At 50.1% G+C, this 19,507-nt stretch overlaps 1 protein-coding gene across 1 annotated transcript in view; it reads right to left on the reverse strand.

Moving 5' to 3' along the window:
* Positions 1 to 19,507, reverse strand: part of PKHD1 (PKHD1 ciliary IPT domain containing fibrocystin/polyductin) — a 663,908-nt gene that overhangs the window by 318,203 nt on the left and 326,198 nt on the right. The window contains 3 exon segments of the mRNA XM_088467197.1: positions 2,101 to 2,226; positions 12,686 to 12,880; positions 15,893 to 16,047. Coding sequence (XP_088323323.1) covers positions 2,101 to 2,226; positions 12,686 to 12,880; positions 15,893 to 16,047 — 476 coding nt within the window.

Below are 19,507 nucleotides of genomic sequence, written 5' to 3' on the forward strand. Positions count from 1 at the left end.
GATTTTGGGCAAAAATTCGGTTTTATAGGTGATTTTATAGTCAATTTTGCCTTTAGTAAATCCTTGACTTGCAAAATTTACTATAAATACACCAATAAGCTAAAATCAACCTTTAGTAAATGTACCCCCATGTATCATGTGGCTAGAAGAAGCAACTGGCATCCCAAATATTTTCCTGACAATCCAGTGCACACATCTGCGTCACAGGACCGGCAGATCGGGGAATCCTCTCTACTGTGACCTTTCTCCCCTCTCTGCTGATCATCTAACTTCATCCCATGCAAAAATAAATCACATTCCAGCACTCCAGGCTCTCAGACATTAATGAAAGCTGCTCAGCTGAAAGATTAACTCTGCCGAAAATCTATTTTTACCTATCATTCCCCCTGGACCCAGCTAGCAGAACTGAGTGGGGGTCCTCTGCCGGGTTCTCTAATCAGTGCTACAACGGCTCCTTGACTCAACATTGATAAACTGGAAACCACTCAAACTATATCAGTTGTGCGTCAGTTCTGATAAAAGGGGCTGGTTTGACAGTCGTAATTCCGTGAAGCTGCAGCCCTCTTTTCACACTTGTCAACACCAGAATAACAAGATGGGTATTCTCAGTATAGTGGAGGGAGGTACAGTAGTTACTATCCCGGGGGTTGGAATACCGACACTCAAAATACCGGGAACGGAATGGCAACAACAGTCAGAATCCAGGCACCAGAATCCCAAATGCCGGCATCCCAATGGTAAGTATTAGGTTTAGGGTTAGGGGATAGGCACTATGGGGAGGGTTGAGGTTAGGCTGTTGAAGGGAGGGTTATGCTGCTAGTTGGATCGAGATTCTGTCAGGATGCCGCTGCCGGTATTGTGACCGCCGGCATCACGTTAGCCGGGATCCCGTACACAACCCGTGCAATGTGCCGCCAGACATCACTGCAAGGTTAGGCTGTGCACATTGCTGACTGTTACAGTTGCCAGACATCGCTAATCATCTTGAGCACCTCTACGGCATACCTCCCAACATGACCCTCTCCAGGAGGGACACAATGCTCTGGTCCTGGACTTCCCTGGTAAGAGGTGGGACTGCAGCGCAGTTCAAAAGTCAAATAGGGGAGTCACACCAACTGTCATTTCACACACTGCCAACATCACTGGCTGGGACTCACTGGCAGTTGGTGTGACTCCCCTATTTAAATTTTTGACTGTGCTGCAGCCCCACCCCTGGAGCCGCCACCAATCATAACTTACCAGGGAAGTCCAGGACCAGAGCATTGTGTCCCTCCTGGAGAGGGTCATGTTGGGAGGTATGCTACGGAGTGTGAGGAGAGATTAATAATGTTACTGGTTGCAAAGTATTGTCCCGGGGGGAACTTTGCAGCCATTGCATTGAATTGAATCCAACTCCTTCCCCAAATGTTGTGAAACTGTGTAAGTGGGGGCAAAAGCGTAATAAGAGAGGAGGGGTCCCATGTGCAGTCTGCGTCAAGGCCCCCTTCTCTCTATCCAGTGGTGCACGGAGTAGACTCTAGCGCTGTGCCATGTGCAGGTCTCCAGAAAAATGGCACGGCGGCCATTTTTACGTAGCAATATTTCTACTATGCATTGTTTTGAAAATGGCCGCCATGCTATTTGCCTGGCGGTATGTGCAGCAGTGCCACTGCCGAGGCGGGCCCCTGGAGAGATAAGTATTGAAGTACATGGGTGCAGGGTGAGCAGTGTGGGCCCACCTAGACCCAGGGGCTATGTGCACTGCTCATCTTACACCCATTATATGGTTGAGGGGGGGTCCTCCCAGTGTGCAGGGACCCTGGCACTAGAGACTTCCTGTACTGCCAGTTACGGAATAGAAATCACGCCGTACTGGACGGAAGTCTGCGCAGGTACCATTGCACTGGAAATGCCCTAGTGCTAGTAGGACGGGGGGTGAGGTACAATAAGGATTTTAGCACAGGTTATAGTTAAACACTTTATTTTAAACTAAACACAAAATAATAATGGAATAAATTCAGAACTCTGGCTGCCATTATTGTACTTTACATCCCATTGTTAGACGCTTCCATCAGCGGATCTAGACAGGAGAGAGATCTGATCCCAGTGATACCGACTCACCAACCATCAGGCTGTGCCCTTTAATATTGTAGAATATATTTTCCTCCACCACGAATTGTGAGATCCCGGAGAGGCTGATACCGCGAGCGAAGGTATTTCTGACAACACAGCCTCGTATGTAGGAGCCTGCAACAGGAGGAGAAGAGGCCGTTTCTATCCAGCAGCTCCATGGCGAGAACTCATCGCACAAGGTCTATAATAAGCACTATTAGATGGCAAGGTTTAGGACTGCATACAAACGACCTGACAGGTCCGGATGTAGGCTCAGCTCAGACACGATCATCTGTGCTGATGGAACATCAGGGCTTGAGGGGTAGACCAGAGGTGTCTGCTGCTCCAAACCTGTACTTGTAACACCAGTGCAACAATAACCAGCTGTGGCCGTCATTACATGTAGTGGGTAGGAAAATAATGCAGTCAATCCACGACTGCATCTGCCCCTTCATTCCGGTCATCACACAGTCCTGTTATTCCAGAATAGGGTTCAGCGTTGTACTGGAGTATCTGGGAGAGGGCTGATGCCCATTCACTTCTTTCAGCTAACGACCACCCCTTCTCTTTCCAACTAGTTACTCACTCCTGCCTCCAGGATGTTGCCCGTGTTGCTCCCCCACCACTGGAACTCACTCCCTCTTCCTATCAGAGGGCCTGATTCAGAGCCGGACGCTATTTGCGCTCCCTCGTTCAGAAAAAGTGGCCGGCTATTTAAATTGAGCACTCGCTCTTTGCGGTCTGTTGACGCCTCTATGTCTGAGCGAGCGAACTAAACATGCGCTCGCTATTTTGTAAAGATGCCCCCTGGCCACTCGCATCCTACCTCATCTCCGCTATTTATTTGATTAATCGAGTACATCGAAAGGCGTCTGAACTGCTCGCAGTGCCTGTGGTTGGATTTTCCTACCGCAATCATGCGAACAGTTCAGGCTAAGAAACAACCAAGTGACATGGTCGATGACGCTGCTTTGTTAATTATGCACAACCTTAAAACGCCCGTTTTGACCGTTTGGCACGCCTGCGTTCGGATCTCCACTCCCCGTTTTCAAGCACCTTCCCCTGTTACCACCCACAAACACCTCATCCTGTCACTCAAATTAGCAGGCACTCGCAATTTTGTGAGCGCTCGATTTCCGACCGCACTGACTGGTTGGCGCATGCGCATCACGACCCATACGCATGCGCAGATGTGCGAACATCGCTCGGAGCGAATGAGCGGACGCTTACGAGCGGCTCTGAATCAGGCCCTGACTCTCCACCTCCCTCCAAAGCTTCAGATGAGGTCTCCTAAGCCATTTCTTTATCAATCAGCTCTCCTCCAAGCTTTGGCCTAGCCACGCTGACTCATTCTCTCTGTGTCACCTATGTACTCTTAACCCCTCCGCTATAGATTGTAAGCTATCACAAGCAGGGCCCTCTTCCCTCATGTACTCTTCCTTTACTCACGTATACCATCATCTCCTCCTCATTCTTACAGTACATTGGGCCTGATTCTGAGTTAGGAGCAAAGCAAGTAAAAGGTGTACCTTTGCCCCTTGGTAAATCCATGTCGCACTGCAGGTGGAGCAGTTTTAAAATGTGCAGAGAGATTTCGATTTGGGAGGGGTGTATCTTAGCTGAAATCTACATTGCAGTGTAATAATGAAGTTGTCCAGCATTTGTGGGCTACATGCAAAAGCAGCCAGTATCTACCCTGCATGGAAAACTAATAAATGTATTTGCACCCCTTGTATTGCAGCATGGTTTGTTCCAGATACTGTACAAAGTTATGTACTTCCTTTGCTTTGCTTCCAACAGAATAAGCACCTATTGTCTGTGAACCTGTCTGCTGCACCCAACAACTAGGGCACAGGTTCAGCCAGTATGATTCTGTGGTTATGGTAACTGTAGTTCCATAAATGTGTTATCATTGACTACAATGGATTTAATTTTTTGGATCCTGCTATGATCTATTGTTTGTATTGTAATTTTTAATGCACTGTATGTGTACTCGCTGACCTTTTCGCTGCCCCAGGTCTGCACTGTGGGCATGGGGGGGCGTGGCTGAGGTAGACGGGTCTTCACAATAGCATCATCGAAGCCCCGCCCCTGCTATATAAAGCTGCAATTACTGGCATTGTGAAGTGGTGGGCGGAGCCATAATGACGCGCTTCAACGCGAATTGTGTCATCGGCCAACTGTACTGCCCACTTCACTATGGAAGTGGGCTGACGAGGTCGTGTGGCTTCAGCCTCTGGGAGACTTGCCGACTTTACCGGAAGGCCAGAATTGCAGACCGATTTTCGGGAGCCACACGGGCAATCCAGGAGGGTAGGCAAGTATGAATTTATGCTGTGTTATGTATGTATTGTTTCATTGTATATGCAATTTGTAAGCGCTGCAGACTCCATGCGGCGCCATAGAAATAAATGATAAGAATAAAATAACTGCTTATTACAATGTGCTTACTGGTATATGGTTCTGCATTTTAAAGCACGCGAATGCTCGAATAAGCAAGAGAGGACATAAGCACCCTGTTTTTTATTGTGCTAATACTGGTTAAAACTGGTTTGGGGGTTGCAGTCTCGTTATAGGTTAGGTTAGTGGTTCAATCAGTAGTGACAGCCTATCAGGGACCTGTTTGGGCGGGCTCTGTTTATGAATATTAGGGCACTGGGAGGAGTCAGCTTTCTCTTTTCCAGTTGTGATCTCCTCTGGATAAGTACCTCAGTGTCATAAGACTAAGCTATTATTCCTGCTATTGTTGTTTTACCTACAATTTTTCTACCATATAATTTCTTCCTCTTCTCTATCGCTCTCCTTCATTTATCTGTTTCATTGTGTACCCCCCCCCCTTCCTACATGCTCCTCACCCCCCTGTCTGCTCTTATTACACCCCCCTCACCATCCTTTGCCCAGCCATTATGCCGCGCCCACGCCGCAATGCCCCCCCCAGCAGCTGGCCGATGCAGCCAGGCCGCTTGCAGCGCCCGCGCGTGTGTCATCATGGGCGCCGGCGGCGCCCGTTTCCAGCGCGGGCACCGGCGTCCTCGCGCCCTCACCGTCGGGCCTGCAAGCCTGGCTGGCCTGCGGTGGGGGCCCTTCCCCAAGCCCATCACAGTCACCAGGGGTTGGCGGCGGGAGCGTTGCCACGGCAGCCGTGGCTCCCGTCGTTGGCCCCGCTCAGCTGGCGGCGGCGGCCATTTTAGGTGCGCAGGGCTTGCAGAACCCTGCGTTAATGGCCGCCGGCCGCCAGGACTCGGCTGGCAGCGCGGGGACAAGAGGCTTTGCGCCCTCACCGCCGGGCACCCAGGTCTGGCTGGCCTGCCGGGGGGCCCTTCCCCCCATACCTTTAACGCAACAAGGGCTGGCGGCGGGAGCGTCGCCGCGGTAGCCGCGGCTCCCGTCGTTGGCCCCGCCCATGTTACAGCGGCGGCCATTTTAGATGTGCAGGGCCTGCTGAGCCCTGTGTTAATGGCCGCCGGCTGTTGGGACTTGGGGAGGGCGGGATCGCTGACCCCAGTACCCGGCCCCGCATGCATTGATACCCAGGCGCCTGCAGAGCCACAGCGTTTGCGCAGCCCTTTTTCCACTACCTCCACTGCTTTAGGGGCAGGGAGGACGGGGCGCAACACCCCTAGCAGAGCGCAAACCCCCTCGGATAATGTGCTTTTCTCCAGCCCGGCAGGAGATTAGCCCCTATTAGGCGTAGTGCTGCTGCGGATGGACACGGCAGTGTCTCCGCTCGTAGCACCCCCATTACGCCGTAGTATGTGCTTCCTCTTGCGGCGCCATTGCCGCAGGCGTCCAGCGTTGCGTTTTATGGCCCTGCGCTGCATAATTTGCCTTTGCACAGCCCGGCATTGGGGGTGCAGTGGTCCCCTTATTTTGCCCAGGGCTTAGCGCAGCAGGTGCTCCCAACCGTCCCTCCAGCGTTTCCGCAACAGTGCTTCGACCCGCGGCTGTCTCAGGCGGCGGGTCAGTTCATGCACCAGGTGATGCCGTCCTATGCGGGACAACAATTTTATTCTGCCCCTTCATGGTTCCGCTTGCAGCATCCGGTTTCACACCAGGCGCCAGACTATTTTGTCAGGCAGGATCCAAACCAGCAGCCCCCTCTGCCGGCGGCCCCTCCTCCGGTTAGGCCACCCACCCCCCCATGCTTGAGCCACGCGCAGGTGAGGGCTTCCCCCGTCCGCAGTGGTCCCAACCCAAACCCCTGCAGCGACCTCTGTTGCGCACGGGATCGTGTCTAACACTGTCGTTCCAAGTCCACAGGGTCCAGCTACTTCGGCCGTCATTGCTGGTGATGCTGTGTCTACAGAGGATGCACAGCCGTCGTCAACCCCGTACGTGATGGGCATGCCACGCGACGCAAGTCAGGAGGCGGTTTCCGCCGAGGTGTCAGCTACCCCTTCGACTTCCGGAGCAGGTGAGATACCATTGCACCACAGCCACATTGATTTGTCACACTCGGAGGATTCCTCCGACTCTTCCAGTTCAGTAGATAAACCGCGTAAGCTAATGCGCTATTTCGTTCAGCAATTGAAAGGGAAGCGTAAAAGCCTGAATAGAGCGCATAGTTCTGCAGGCAGCTCGGTTCCGGATGCGACGGGTGATGCCGTACACTGCTCTAACACTGCCATTTTAAGAGGTGTTAGGTCGAAAGTGAGGGAGCGTATTAGAAAGGGCAAATACGTAGACATGTTTGCCATTACGCATGACGCCAAAAAAGCTTTGGATACAGCTAAATCTGGGGGGGCAGCAGCGGAGGAGGCGCGACACAGCTACGCCAATTGGCTTTGCGGGATGTATATTTTTGCGGCTTGCTACACTGAGACTAGGCCTGCCGAGTTTCTGAACATCCTGAAGTACTTACACCTCGTTCACAGCATTCAGTTGTCCGCTAGGCATAATGTGTGGCGGCAATATGACGAGGTTTTTCGTAAGAAGCAGGATGGCCAGAAAATTCTTAGCTTCGGCTATAAAGACGTGGAGGTCTGGCTTGAGGTCACTCAGCAGAACAAACCCACCACGGAAGCACCAGTGGGCCGTAGGCAGCCCTTTGCTGCCCGTCCAGGTTTCAACACGACAGGAAAGGGAAAGTGCTTTGCCTTTAATAACGGGCAATGTAACAGAGGAGCCAGCTGCCGTTTTAAGCATGTCTGTCTGTCGTGTGGAGGTAATCACGCAGTTAAAGAGTGCAAGCGCACAGGCGGGCAGACAGCTGGACAGGGCGAGCAGTGAAATGCTAAATAGAGCCGTTTCACCAATACAGTTAGATGTGTTAGAACGATGGTTGGGCCGCTATCCGCTTAGGGCGGAAGCAGCCTTTTTGTTGCAAGGTTTTCGGGAGGGTTTTCGTTTGCCAATAGTTAGGTCAGTTGCAGCGTTAACAAAAAGGAACCTTAAATCGGCTAGGGATTATCCTGATATTGTGAGGGCCAAAGTAATGGCGGAGGTGGAATTGGGCCGCATGGCTGGCCCGTTCTCATCTCCTCCTTTAGTGGATTTGTGCATTGCTCCCTTGGGAGTTGTTCCCAAGAAGGAGGTAGGTAAATTTCGGTTGATTCAGCACCTGTCCTACCCGGAGGGAGGATCAGTTAACGACGCTCTGGACCCGAAGGACTGCAGCGTCACTTACCAATCTTAAGAGGACGTCCTCCGGATAGTGCAGGGGTTTGGTAGGGGAGCGCTATTGGCAAAAATAGACATAGAGTCGGCTTTCAGGTTACTTCCATTGCACCCCGACTCTTTTAGGTTCATGGGTTTTAAGTTCGAGGGTTCATATTTCGTGGACAAATGTTTGCCAATGGGTTGTTCCATTTCCTGTGCCTTTTTCGAGTGCTTTAGCTCATTCTTGCAATGGTGCATTCGAGCGGGTTCGGGAAAAACTGGGATAGCCCATTACTTAGATAATTTTTTATTAGTTGGTCCAGCTGATAGCGTTGTCTGCAGCGAGCTGCTTTTATCAGTGAGGCTCTTTTTCGCGTTATGGGCGTGCCCATTGCGGCGAAGAAGACAGAAGGGCCTACCACAGTTTTGTCCTATTTAGGTATCGAGATTGATACCGTGATGGGTTTATGTCGATTGCCACACGATAAAGTCGCTAAGATGCGGGAGTATTTAGGGCTCTGCCTCTCTGCAAAGAAAATTTAATTGAGGCAGTTGCAGTCGTTACTCGTCCTACTTATTTTCTCTTGCCGAGTGATCCCTATGGGTAGGATCTTCTGCCGTCGGTTGGAGATGGCCACAGCGGGCGTTAAAAAGGCGCACCATTTAATTCGTTTGACTAGGGAGCTTAAGGAGGACGTGCGTTTGTGGTGTGCTTTTTTACGGGATTTCAATGGTGTGAGGATTTGGTTACCCAAATTGGTGGCCAACTCTGAACTCCAGCTTTATACGGATGCGTCGGAGCTTGCGGTTTTGGGGCCTTTTTCGAGGGGCAGTGGTGCGTGGAGCCATGGCCGAAAAGCTGCCAGGACGCCGGTTTGACATCTAATATGCTCCTTTTGGAGCTTTTCCCGATTGTGGTGGCAGTAGAGATTTGGGCTGCGCAGCTTAGCAATCGTAGCATAAGTTTCTGGTGCGATAACTTGGGGGTAGTCCAGGCCATTAACAATCAGAGGTCAGTCTGCCCTCAGGCTCTCAGTTTACTGAGGCATCTGATACTTTTGTCTAAAGGAGAACATTGATTTCAGGGCTAGGCACGTCCCTGGCGTTGAAAACGAGATAGCGGATGCTTTGTCTCGTTTTCAATGGACTAGGTTTAGGGCATTGGCGCCTGCAGCCAGCGTCCATGGCTTACCTTGTCCCGCTCATGTCTGGCAGATCATCGGGCCAGCATCGATGGACTCGCGTTGAGAGCTTTGGCACCGAGCACCTTAAAGTCATATACGGCAGCGTGGGATTCGTGGCTGGCTTTCTTAGCTGAAGTAGATCAGGGTAAGAATATTGAGGATAGCATGTTGCAATTTGTTTGGATGTGGCATGAGCGGGGCCAGTCTAAGGCCGCAATGTCCGGCGCCTTAGCCGGCATCTCGTATTTTTCGCGCTTGCGTGGCTTGGTAGACCCAACCAAGTCGTTCCTTCTGGCCAAGGCTTTAAAAGGTTGGGCTAGAGAGCAGGCAGGGCCAGGTGACTCTCGGAGGCCGGTTGACACCGGTTTGTTGAGAAATCTCCTGGTGGCAGTAGCAGAAGTAGCCTTGGGACAGTATGAAGCCTTTTTGTTTCAATTAGCTTTTGTTTTGGCATTTTTCGGAGCACTGCGGGTAGGCGAGTTGGCGGCCGCTAGCAAGAGAGCAACAAGCTCGGGGATTCTTTTGAATAACGTAATGGTTAAGTCGGATTTGAATTAGGTAGGGGGCATTGGCTGTCGATCCCTGCGCATCCGGACCCGCAGGGCATATGTTCAGTAAGCATAGCTAGGCGTTACAATTTTCAGCGTCCGCAAGGCGGTTTGCAATGGCTAGTTCATGAGGACCTTTCGCCACTGACACGTTTTCAATTTTCTGCAATTTTTAAGCGGTGTTTGGTAGCGCTTGATTTGCTGGTTGAGCTTTACGGCACACATTCGTTTAGGATTGGCGCGGCTACTTGTGCGGCAGCAGCGGGCTCTTCCAGCGACGCAATCAAACGGTTGGGTCGTTGGAGGTCTTCCGCTTATAAAGGTTACGTGAGAGGCGACATGCTGCCTAATTAGACAGCACTTCTGGCGAGTTTGTTTTTTGGGAAACCCAGTGCCTTAAGCTACCCGCCGCTAGGGGGGGGTTGGAGTTCTTTTCACCTTTTACCCTCCATTGAGGTTTTGGTGTTGTGTTGGTCACTCCCCGACCTTGTTGTTGGTTACTTGTAATTCGAATTAAACACTAACGTTCTTTTAAATAATTTCCCCTTACAGGTTGTGGTAGGGTGCTTGATAGGGTGTGGATTGTAGGCCATTCATATGTGTTTTGGGCTTGCAGTCACCCCCTTGCTCGTGATAGCCCCGGTAATGTACGCTGGATTGGGGTGCGAGGCTTTCGTTGGAGCGGTCTGTTGTCTCTTCTTTGGGAATCAGAGAAGAAATGGGGTGCCCCGGATTGCTTGATCACCCATTTAGGCGGCAATGATTTGGGCACTTGTAAGGGTGTTGATTTTATCCTGGCCATTAAAAGGGATTTTCAAATAATAGCCGAGCGTTGGCCGCAGGTGCATTTGGTGTGGTCGGAGGTTATTCCTCGTAGGTTTTGGCGAGGGGAGCAAGGTGGCGCGGCTTTGGATAGGGTGAGGAGGAAATTGAATTCCGCAGTGTCTCGTCATGTAGAGGGTCTGGGAGGGCGTGTCATTAAACACCCCCGTATACGTTTCGAGGAGGTTGACTTCTACAGAGAGGATGGAGTGCATTTGGCAGGAGAAGGTTTGGCATTGTTTGTTTCGGCTCTTTTGTCGGGCATTGGTAGAAGTTAGTGGTCCTGTTAGCTGGTGGCGGTTCGTTGTCTAGAGACCTCGTTTTGGCGAAAAGCAGTGCTCCTCGGCGGCTCAATTTAGTGCAGCTGAACTTGGCTAGCATCCCCCCTTTGAGAGAGGCGAGTCGGTTGCTGCCTTAGGGGAGGACCAGGTCTCCATCTTATGGAGGGATCAGCACTGTGCTAGATTAAGGGGGGATGGTACTACTCAAGGCAGCTCACATCGGGTGGTGGATTCTCCACCTCCTTCTTAGTAATACTCTTAAATGGGCTGTAGCCGAGTTAGCACTGCTTTTTCGCCACCATGCTCGATCATTGCAATTTCAATTCCTAATCTGATTTCAATAAATTTGGCTGCGACCTCTTTTTTGCAAATCTATATCGTTGTCAGTGTCTTTATTTTAGTTGGTTAAGTTTAAGTTAAGTATGGTAAAATAATAAAACTATGGGTGACTTACTGTGCTCATCAGATTAAGGGGATGATTCTGAGGTTGGAGCAAAGGGAAAAAAGCAAGTAACTTTGTATCTGGAAGTAACTTTGTATCTGGAACAAACCATGTTTTTAAATGCAAGGGGTGCATATACATTTTTATTTTATTTTGTTTGCATGCAGAGTAAATACTGGCTGCTGTTGCATGTAGACAGGGCCGGCTCCTACACGTTCTGTCAGTGCGGCCGCACAGGGGCACGGGGTCTGGCCGGTTATAAAGCCCTGCCCTCCACCCATCTGTTGCAGGTAATATTATAAGGTGAGAGGGAGGACACATGGAAGGAGCAGGCGGAGGGGAAACACGGAATAGCGCTGGGCGCAAAGACACCTAGCGCCGGAACTGCATGTAGCCCACAAATACTGGACAACTTTATTTAGATTTGAGTTTTGACACACCCCTCTCACATCTAAGGGGGGGATTCAATTAGGAGCAGGGTTTACCCCACAGCTAATTGAATGAACTGCCGACTTCAATCATCTGTGGGAACCCTGCGAGCTAAGCCCCAGATGGTAGTTTTTCCTCGCAGCCTCGGGAGCTGCGAATATAGATCCATATTAAAATGCAGGCTCTGCATTTTAACGCGCGGGGAAACCCATAGATTACAGCACTTTCAGCGGAATCTATGGATTAGCTGGCGTGAAACACTGAGTTTTTCCCAGTGTGGCAAACCCAACGGATTCCCCCCTAAATCTGTATGTACATTTACTCTCCCACCTGCAGTGCAGCATGACTTTGCCCGGGAGCAAAGTTACTTGCTCTTTTTTGCTTTGCTCCCAAATCAGAATCAGCCCCTAAGGCTTTGTATACTACTGCATATGATGTTTCATGCAATGCAGGGAGCATTGAATAAAACTTTGTAACCGTAGTAACTATTCTGGCTCTGTGTCTGTCCTATAACTTCTACATGTCAGCTGGTTCCAACTTCCTACAGTAATAGCCCAACATCTTGCAGTACTACTATTGGCCAGCAGGGTGTGATGTAGAGACATTACATTCTTCCATTGCTGTCTCAAGGAAACCAGGGCCTGAATCAGAGCCGGCCTTCTGTTTTTTTAGAGCGACCCACAGCTATAGCGAGAGGCCAGGAAGATGGTCGCGATGGTCAAGACCATTGCGACCATCGAGGTTGCGACGAGACCCTTGTGGTAGGGTCTCGTTGCCACAAGCCCTAGAGTGCTTTCGGCTCTAAAAGAGCCGAAAGCACTCCCACTGACATCACTTGTTAGCGGTGCCGGCCCCAGACGGTAGGCGTTCCCATGGGAGCGCCTCCGTCTGGGCAGCCACGCCCCCGGACCGCCCACCAAAGGGGGCGTGCTGTCACTCAACATCAACAGCACGCCCCCTTTGGTACGAGAGCCAGAGCGACGGTTTGCCCGTCGCTATCCAGGCCTCGCACGTGCAAACTGGGCCACCATCGACCCGCTTGCGAGCGCATAGCGCTCAAGGTCTGAATCAGGCCCCCTGTTCATTGTAGTCTTTTCTAGGTTTTAAATACCATACAAATGCTATGCGTGTTCCGTCATTATGGGCGTGTCTCTTTTTTTTTTGCAGATTTAATATGGAAAATAAGGCAGTATGGCAGTGTTTATTTAATAAGACTTAAGAATTAAAATATGTAATATACATCACAGTTTTCTTTTGACATATATTTCTGTAAGGGGAAATAGTTCATACCAAACATGGGAACGTCACCGACAATGCTCAGGGCGTTATACGGCTTTCTAAAAGTCTGACCGGCGGACAGGAACTTGACTCCGGAAATGTGGATCAGTGTGGGCTCATCCTTTAGGGCTTGTGCGATAAAAACCAAACCCAGCTCTTGAGATCCCAGGATTTTCTCACTTTTACCGTACAGGCACTCAGCAATATCTAAAGAGAACAGGAAGACATGATTATCACATGACAACTCTATGCAGATATTCGCTAGCAGTCCAAAAGCTATTACGTATCTAAGATAAAATGACAGATCTAGAGGTAAACTGGACACATTACTAACTATAGCGTGTGTGAACGTTTGTGAGGGGTGAAACGCCAGTTTCAGTGAGCATAGGGCTTTTCTACCTTTAATGAACATACAGTACCCTGGGTTTTGTATTATTGCTTACCCCTGCACATAGGCTTACTCAGGGGTCTTGTCCGGGGTGTGCCTGGTGGGTATGGCCTGCATTGAGGACTATGGATAAGCACTGTACCTCAGTAAAGCTGCTCATGAATTACATATCTGCTTGTGTGAAAAGTGCTCTGTACACTTATTATTGTTCCACTAAAGAGAAAGCAATCAGGCTCCCTGCAGTTGGTGGAGACATGCCAAGTTAGATTTATCACCAGTCTTGAACACAGAGGAGACTTATGTGGGGTACATACCTGGTTGACGGACCGGGCGACTGATTTTGGTAAGCGAACACACTTATCAATCGGAAGCACAACATGTCTGGCCAGAAGAACCCACTGTGATGTCATTGACGTTGGTTCCTGTGGCCAGCTTATGGGTGGGTTGTTTGGTCTTGTGTACACACAAGCAGATGTGAACAACAAAACTTTAAGATATATCGCATCTGACATCATTCGCAGTTATATTGTATGTACACACGTGCAGATGCACTAAACCATATATTCTTCATCGGCTGTATGCACGATAGATCGCCTTGTGTGTACCCAGTATTAGTTACTGCATAGATGGCTCACACCTCCCACCTCGCACACCTCCCACACCTCGCACCACCTCACACACAGTATTTCTCAGTGCCATTTATTTGAACCAAGTTAGAGGGGGTGGAGTCTAATTGACCTATGAGCTTTGAGGACTTAGGGCCCGATTCAGACCCGCTCGCGAGCGCATCGCGCTCGCAAGCGGGTCGATGGTGGGCCAATGCGCACGCGCAAGCCCCGTGGCCTGTGAGAGAACACTGGCTCCGGGGCTCGCAACAAAATGGGGCGGCTGTCGATGTTGATCCACAGCTCGCCCCGTTTTGTAGGCGGGGAGGGGGGGTGGCTGTACAAACGGAGGTGTTCCCGAAGGAACGCCTGCGGTTTGTGGGCGGCCCTACTGACAGCAGGAGGAGCAGGAAGTCCACTTGGCATTGCAAGTGCTGAGACCCTACCACAAGGGTCTCCTCGTGATGCTGATGGTCGCGATAATCGCAACCATCGCCAGGCCACTCTCACCAGCTGTGGGTGGTCACCCACAGCTGTGCGAGTGGCCCGGAGGCCGGAATTTAAATACAAAGGGACGCCCTGATTCAGAGCGAGCGCACGCAAATAGTGTGCGCCTCTGAATCAGGCCCTTAGAGCTGCCCTCATTTATTTATTCATTTATTGAGGATACTGCTTTAGCAGCTTTCATTTGCCACCACTTTCATGTTCATACTGTAGTTAAATGCTGTGACCTCTTTTGCTAAAGCTCAGTGGTCTCTGTTGTTATTTATAGCATACGTGGGGTGTGTTATGTGATGTGGTACATGCTACTAGGGGAACGTTACAGTAACATAAAACTCTGGGCAGTATACAGTATGTGCTCTGTGGAACTCCAGGCATGTACAACTCCATTAAATGAATGAATTGTTGGACTGCTCTAAAATGGAATGGGTATGATGCGGCCGGCGGTTCGATTCCCGTCAGCGGCAGCCCGACAGGAGCAGAGTGCGAAGCAGCGTAAGCCCGACAGCGCTGGAAATCCCGATCGTGGCTAGGTAAGTATCTGCTAACCTAACCAAACCCCCTTAACCCTAACCCTCCTTAGGGGTGCCTAACCCTAACTTCCCCTCTAAGTGCCTAACCCTAACCATCCCCTTCCCCGCTGCCTAAACCTAAGGCCCTCATTCAGAGCCGCTCGTTAGCGGCAGTACGCTCGTTCCGAGCGATGTTTGCACATCTGCGCATGCGTACGCTTTTTAGTACGCATGCGCGAACCAGTCAGTGCGGCCGAAAATCGTTTGTACGCTATATAGCGAGTGCCTGCTATTTTGAGTGACAGAATGAGGCGTATGTGGGTGGTAACAGGGGAAGGTGCTTGAAAATGGGGAGTGGAGATCCGAACGCAGGCGTGCTTAAAGGTCAAAACGGGCGTTTTATGGGTGTGTATATTTAAAACAGCAGCGTCAATGACCACATCACTGGGTTATTTTAGAGCCAGAACTGCTCGCAAATTTGTGGTAGCAAACACCAACCACAAGAATAGCGAGCAGTTCATACGCTGGTCGATGTACTCGATTAATCTAATAAATAGCGGACATGACGTATGGTGCGAGCGGCCAGGGGGCGTTTTTAACAAATAAACGAGCGTATGTTTTGCTCGTTCGTTCAGACTTAGAGGTGTGAACAGACTGCAATGTGCGTACGGATCATTTGAATAGCCACCCCTTGTTTTTAAACGAACGACCGCAAATAGCGAACGGCTCTGAATGAGGGCCTAAGTCCCCCGGGGGGGTGCCTGAACCTAAGTCCCCCGGGGGGGTGCCTAACCCTAAGTCCCCCCCGGGGGTGCCTAACCCTAACCCTCCCTCCCCTTAGCCTAACCCTAACCCTCCCGGGGGGTGCCTATCCCTAAGTCCCCCCGGGAGCCCTAAACCTAACCCTCCCCCCCCCGCGGCTGTCCGCTCGCGGCGCCCGGCATCACTACGATCGTGATGCCGGGCACCGGTCTCCCGGCGTTGGGGAAATGCGGGCGTCTACATCTAGACGCCCGGCATTTCACCCATGCCGGGATAAGACAGTCGGGAAGCCGGCTGCCGGTATTTAGGCAGTCGGCTTCCCGATTGCTTCCCCTCTAAAATACATTCTAATAAATTATCCTACACAATTAAATATTGGTTAATCCTCAATTTGAATGTAAAGGAAGAGACCCCTGTATAATAAAGTAGACGTATTATGCTGAATACATACGTGAGACACCTGCTTGCCGGCAGCGGTGGTGACGGGCGATATACTGCTCGGTCAGGTTCCCTTGTACAGTAATATCTCTGCTCAGCAATGCTACCACCGGCCTCAGATACACCCAGCCTGCGTCTATGTATTGCTCTAGAATTTCGTAGTCATATCTACAGTAACGGAAATCATTTTGAGTTAAGCTGACTTTATATTATTCACACAGTACACCGAACATAGCCAAGAACGATAGTTTTAAAACCTGATATAATGAGACAGAATTTATCATTAATTATGCTCAAAAATGTTCCAAAGTTGTGGCTGAGAAGTTCAAAAAGTTGCAATCAAGTCTCAAAATTCAGACAGGACTTAACATTTGAGAATTATTTCATAGTGAACAGGTTCAGCCATGGGACTGATACGAGATACCGGCGGTCGGGATGTCGCTGTTGGTCTTTTGTCGGCCGGGATCCTGACCGCCGGTATCTCGTATCACACCCCACTACGGGAGGGGGTTAGGGTTAGGCACTAAGAGAGTTAGGTCCTCCCCGTTAGTCCCTAAACCTAACCCTCTTAGTGTCTAACTCTAACCCCCTCCCGTAGTGCCTTAACCATCTGGACTCCAGCATGGATATCCTTAAAACCTGGACTGTAATGGCAGAGTTTGGGGACTTCTGCAATATACTATAGAACAGGCAACATGTTATCACTTATTGTAATGTCTTTAAGAACATTGGGCCTGATTCAGGTTGGTTCGCAATGCTGCATTCGTATGCACCCCGCTCACTGTGAAAATATGCGAATGAATGCGATCGCACGGCAACCGTAGCACTATATCGCGACGCCCATCACTGTATAAAGCCGCCCACTTCCCATGACATGCATCCGCAAGTCAGCTAAAACATCGGTACCATCGAGTAACATCGAAACCATCCGCACAGTTGTGGTTGACCTGACCCTACCGCAAAAACTGCTAAACTTCCTGTCCCCATCTAGACCTCTGCCAGTGTATGCTATCGCAGGGGCTTAATTATGCACGCACCTGTAACGGCGTTTAAACGCCCAGGCACGCCTGCATTTCTCTAACCACCCCCCCCAATCACCACCCTCAAATGGTCACTTCCTGTCAATCCCTGTGTGAGGACTCTGGACCTCATTCAGAGCCGCTCGCAAAATGCGAGCACTCGCTCTGAATGAGGGCGACCGCTTCTATGTGCAGAGCCGGCCTCCTGGCCGCTCGCTAGTCTGTGGGTGACAACCCACAGCTTTAGCGAGTGGCCAGGTTGATGGTCGCGATGGTCAAGACCATCGGGGCTTGCGACGAGACCCTTATGGTAGGGTCTCGTCTACCGCAAGCCCCAGTGACCTTTCGGCTCTATTAGAGCCGGAAGCTCACCACTGACATCACTCGTGATGTCAGTGGGGCCGCACCCAAACGGCAGGTGTTCCGTCGGGAACGCCTCCGTTTGGCCAGCCACCCCCCCACCCAACTACAAAATGGTGCGAGCTGTCGATCACCATCGACAGCCACCCCTTTTGTTGTGAGCCCCGGAGCGAGAGAAATTTGGGCGCAGGGCCTCAATATCGACCCGCTTGCGAGCGCATAGGCGCTTGCGAGCGGGTCTGAATGAGGTTCTCTGCGTGCTCACTGCAATCTATACCTGATCGCTGTGTCCGCTTCGCGCATGCGCACTGCGTCTTGTGCGCAGAATGCAAACATTGGGTGGCTGCTTGCGAATGCAGCCTTGTGAACCAACCTGAATAAGGCCCTGAGGACGCAGACTCCAAACCGCGCACTTTGAAGCATGCATGCAAATGACTGGTTTCCCCATTGGCAGGCAACCGAATCAGATCAGGCAGCAGGTTCACGGCCCCAGAAGCGGACAATTTTGAATTTCAAAATTCCAGCTTCCCCCAGTTATCATCGCCTCCCTGCAGCATACAGATTGCATGTTCTCATAGTCTTCATTTTTATTTCCTCTGGGTAGTCCAAAGACATATCAGTAGGTTAATTAGTTTCTGACTAAATTGACCCTGCCGTGTTTGTGTGTCACTGCATATGTAAAAAATAATAATTATAGGCTCAACTGGGAAAGGAACCGAGATGCCTGAGTATAACAAATAATATACATCATTGCGGAATGGCTGATCGCTCTGCGGGACCCCCTCCTTTAGGGGCCTGGCTTATGTGTGAAACTAGAAATCCATTTTGAATTTACAGTTTCACTGCTATGAAAAGAACATTTAATCAAACCGTTTAAAAAAAAAACTTTTATAAAACATTTTTGTTAAGTATATTAAGAAATCCACTGGTTTATTGCTAATAAAATCAATACACCTTATATACTTATCTTACCTTAACTAATAAATAAAGACACGGACACGTAACAGCTTGGCTAAAAGGTCACAGGTTTTATTTATAATTGAAAGATTAACCTAACTCAGTTGGCCTGGAGGCGCTGCAACTCAGTTCTAGCCTTCTAACTCTGACAAATACTCAGGGGACAACTTAAACCTCGTGTCACGATCCAGTGCAAGAATTCCTCTGTGGAGGACGGTGAGCCGAGGGGTTCGGGTAACTAGGGGAGTGACTAGACTAGGTCTCCTAGTTGCGGCCAAACTCAGGTTTGGCTAGACCTGCCCAGAGGCGCGGAGTCTAACTCACTTGGTGGTTTTCTCCAGTGACCCCTCCAATTGGGATTTGGTTTTCAGCTGCACCAAGTGAGCAGGTCGCGGCCCTCTGGACAGGTACCTGGGAATGGCAGAAGACCGGAAACTATAATGAATGCAATAGCACTGGAGGTGAATGGAATGAATGAACTCTGGAAATAGAATTGAATGCTATAACACAGGCATGGACTGGAAACAGTTAAGTATGCAGAAAAACACAGACATATACTGGGGATTGCTAAGGCAAGAGCAGAGTGGACTCAGAGAATATATGGGAATGCTAGAAATGATTGGAGCTGATTACCAGAGACAAGACACTGAGCAAAGAACACAGGCATATACTGGGGATTGCACAGACAAGAGCAGAGTGGACTCAGGGAATATATGGGAATGCTGGAAATGATTGGAGCTGATTACCAGAGACAAGACACTGAGCAAAGAACACAGACATATACTGGAGATTGCACAGACAACAGCAGAGTGGACTCAGGGAATATATGGGAATGCTGGAAATGATTGGCAGAGACAAGACACAAAGAGAAGTCAGGCATACACTAGGAGAGTGCTAAATGCAAGTGCAGATTTGCACTGACAAGACACAGGGCAGATTGACACAGATATGTGCTGGGAAGTCCAGCTGTAAGCTAATTAATACCAGCAGGTAATCTGACACCTCAGTGACACAAGGAAGCTGCAATACTAGCAGCACATATACAAAGACACACAGACATAGAAAACAAAACAGTCTGGATACTGGGAGAGAACTACTCTCAGACTAAGAATAGCTTGGAAGCTAATACTGGAAACTGGAGAACTGTGAACAGGCTGAAGTAACTCTCTGAAAGATTAGCACAGAGCAACGCTGGTATCACTGGAACAGAGAAGAAGTTGAACAGCAACTTCCTGGAGTTCTGGAGGCGGATTTATACCCAGGGGTAGCAGATTACTGGAGCACAGCATCAG

The sequence above is a fragment of the Taudactylus pleione genome, unplaced genomic scaffold (assembly GCF_031769625.1).
Source record: "Taudactylus pleione unplaced genomic scaffold, aTauple2 ptg000070l, whole genome shotgun sequence".
Lineage (NCBI taxonomy): Eukaryota > Metazoa > Chordata > Amphibia > Anura > Myobatrachidae > Taudactylus > Taudactylus pleione.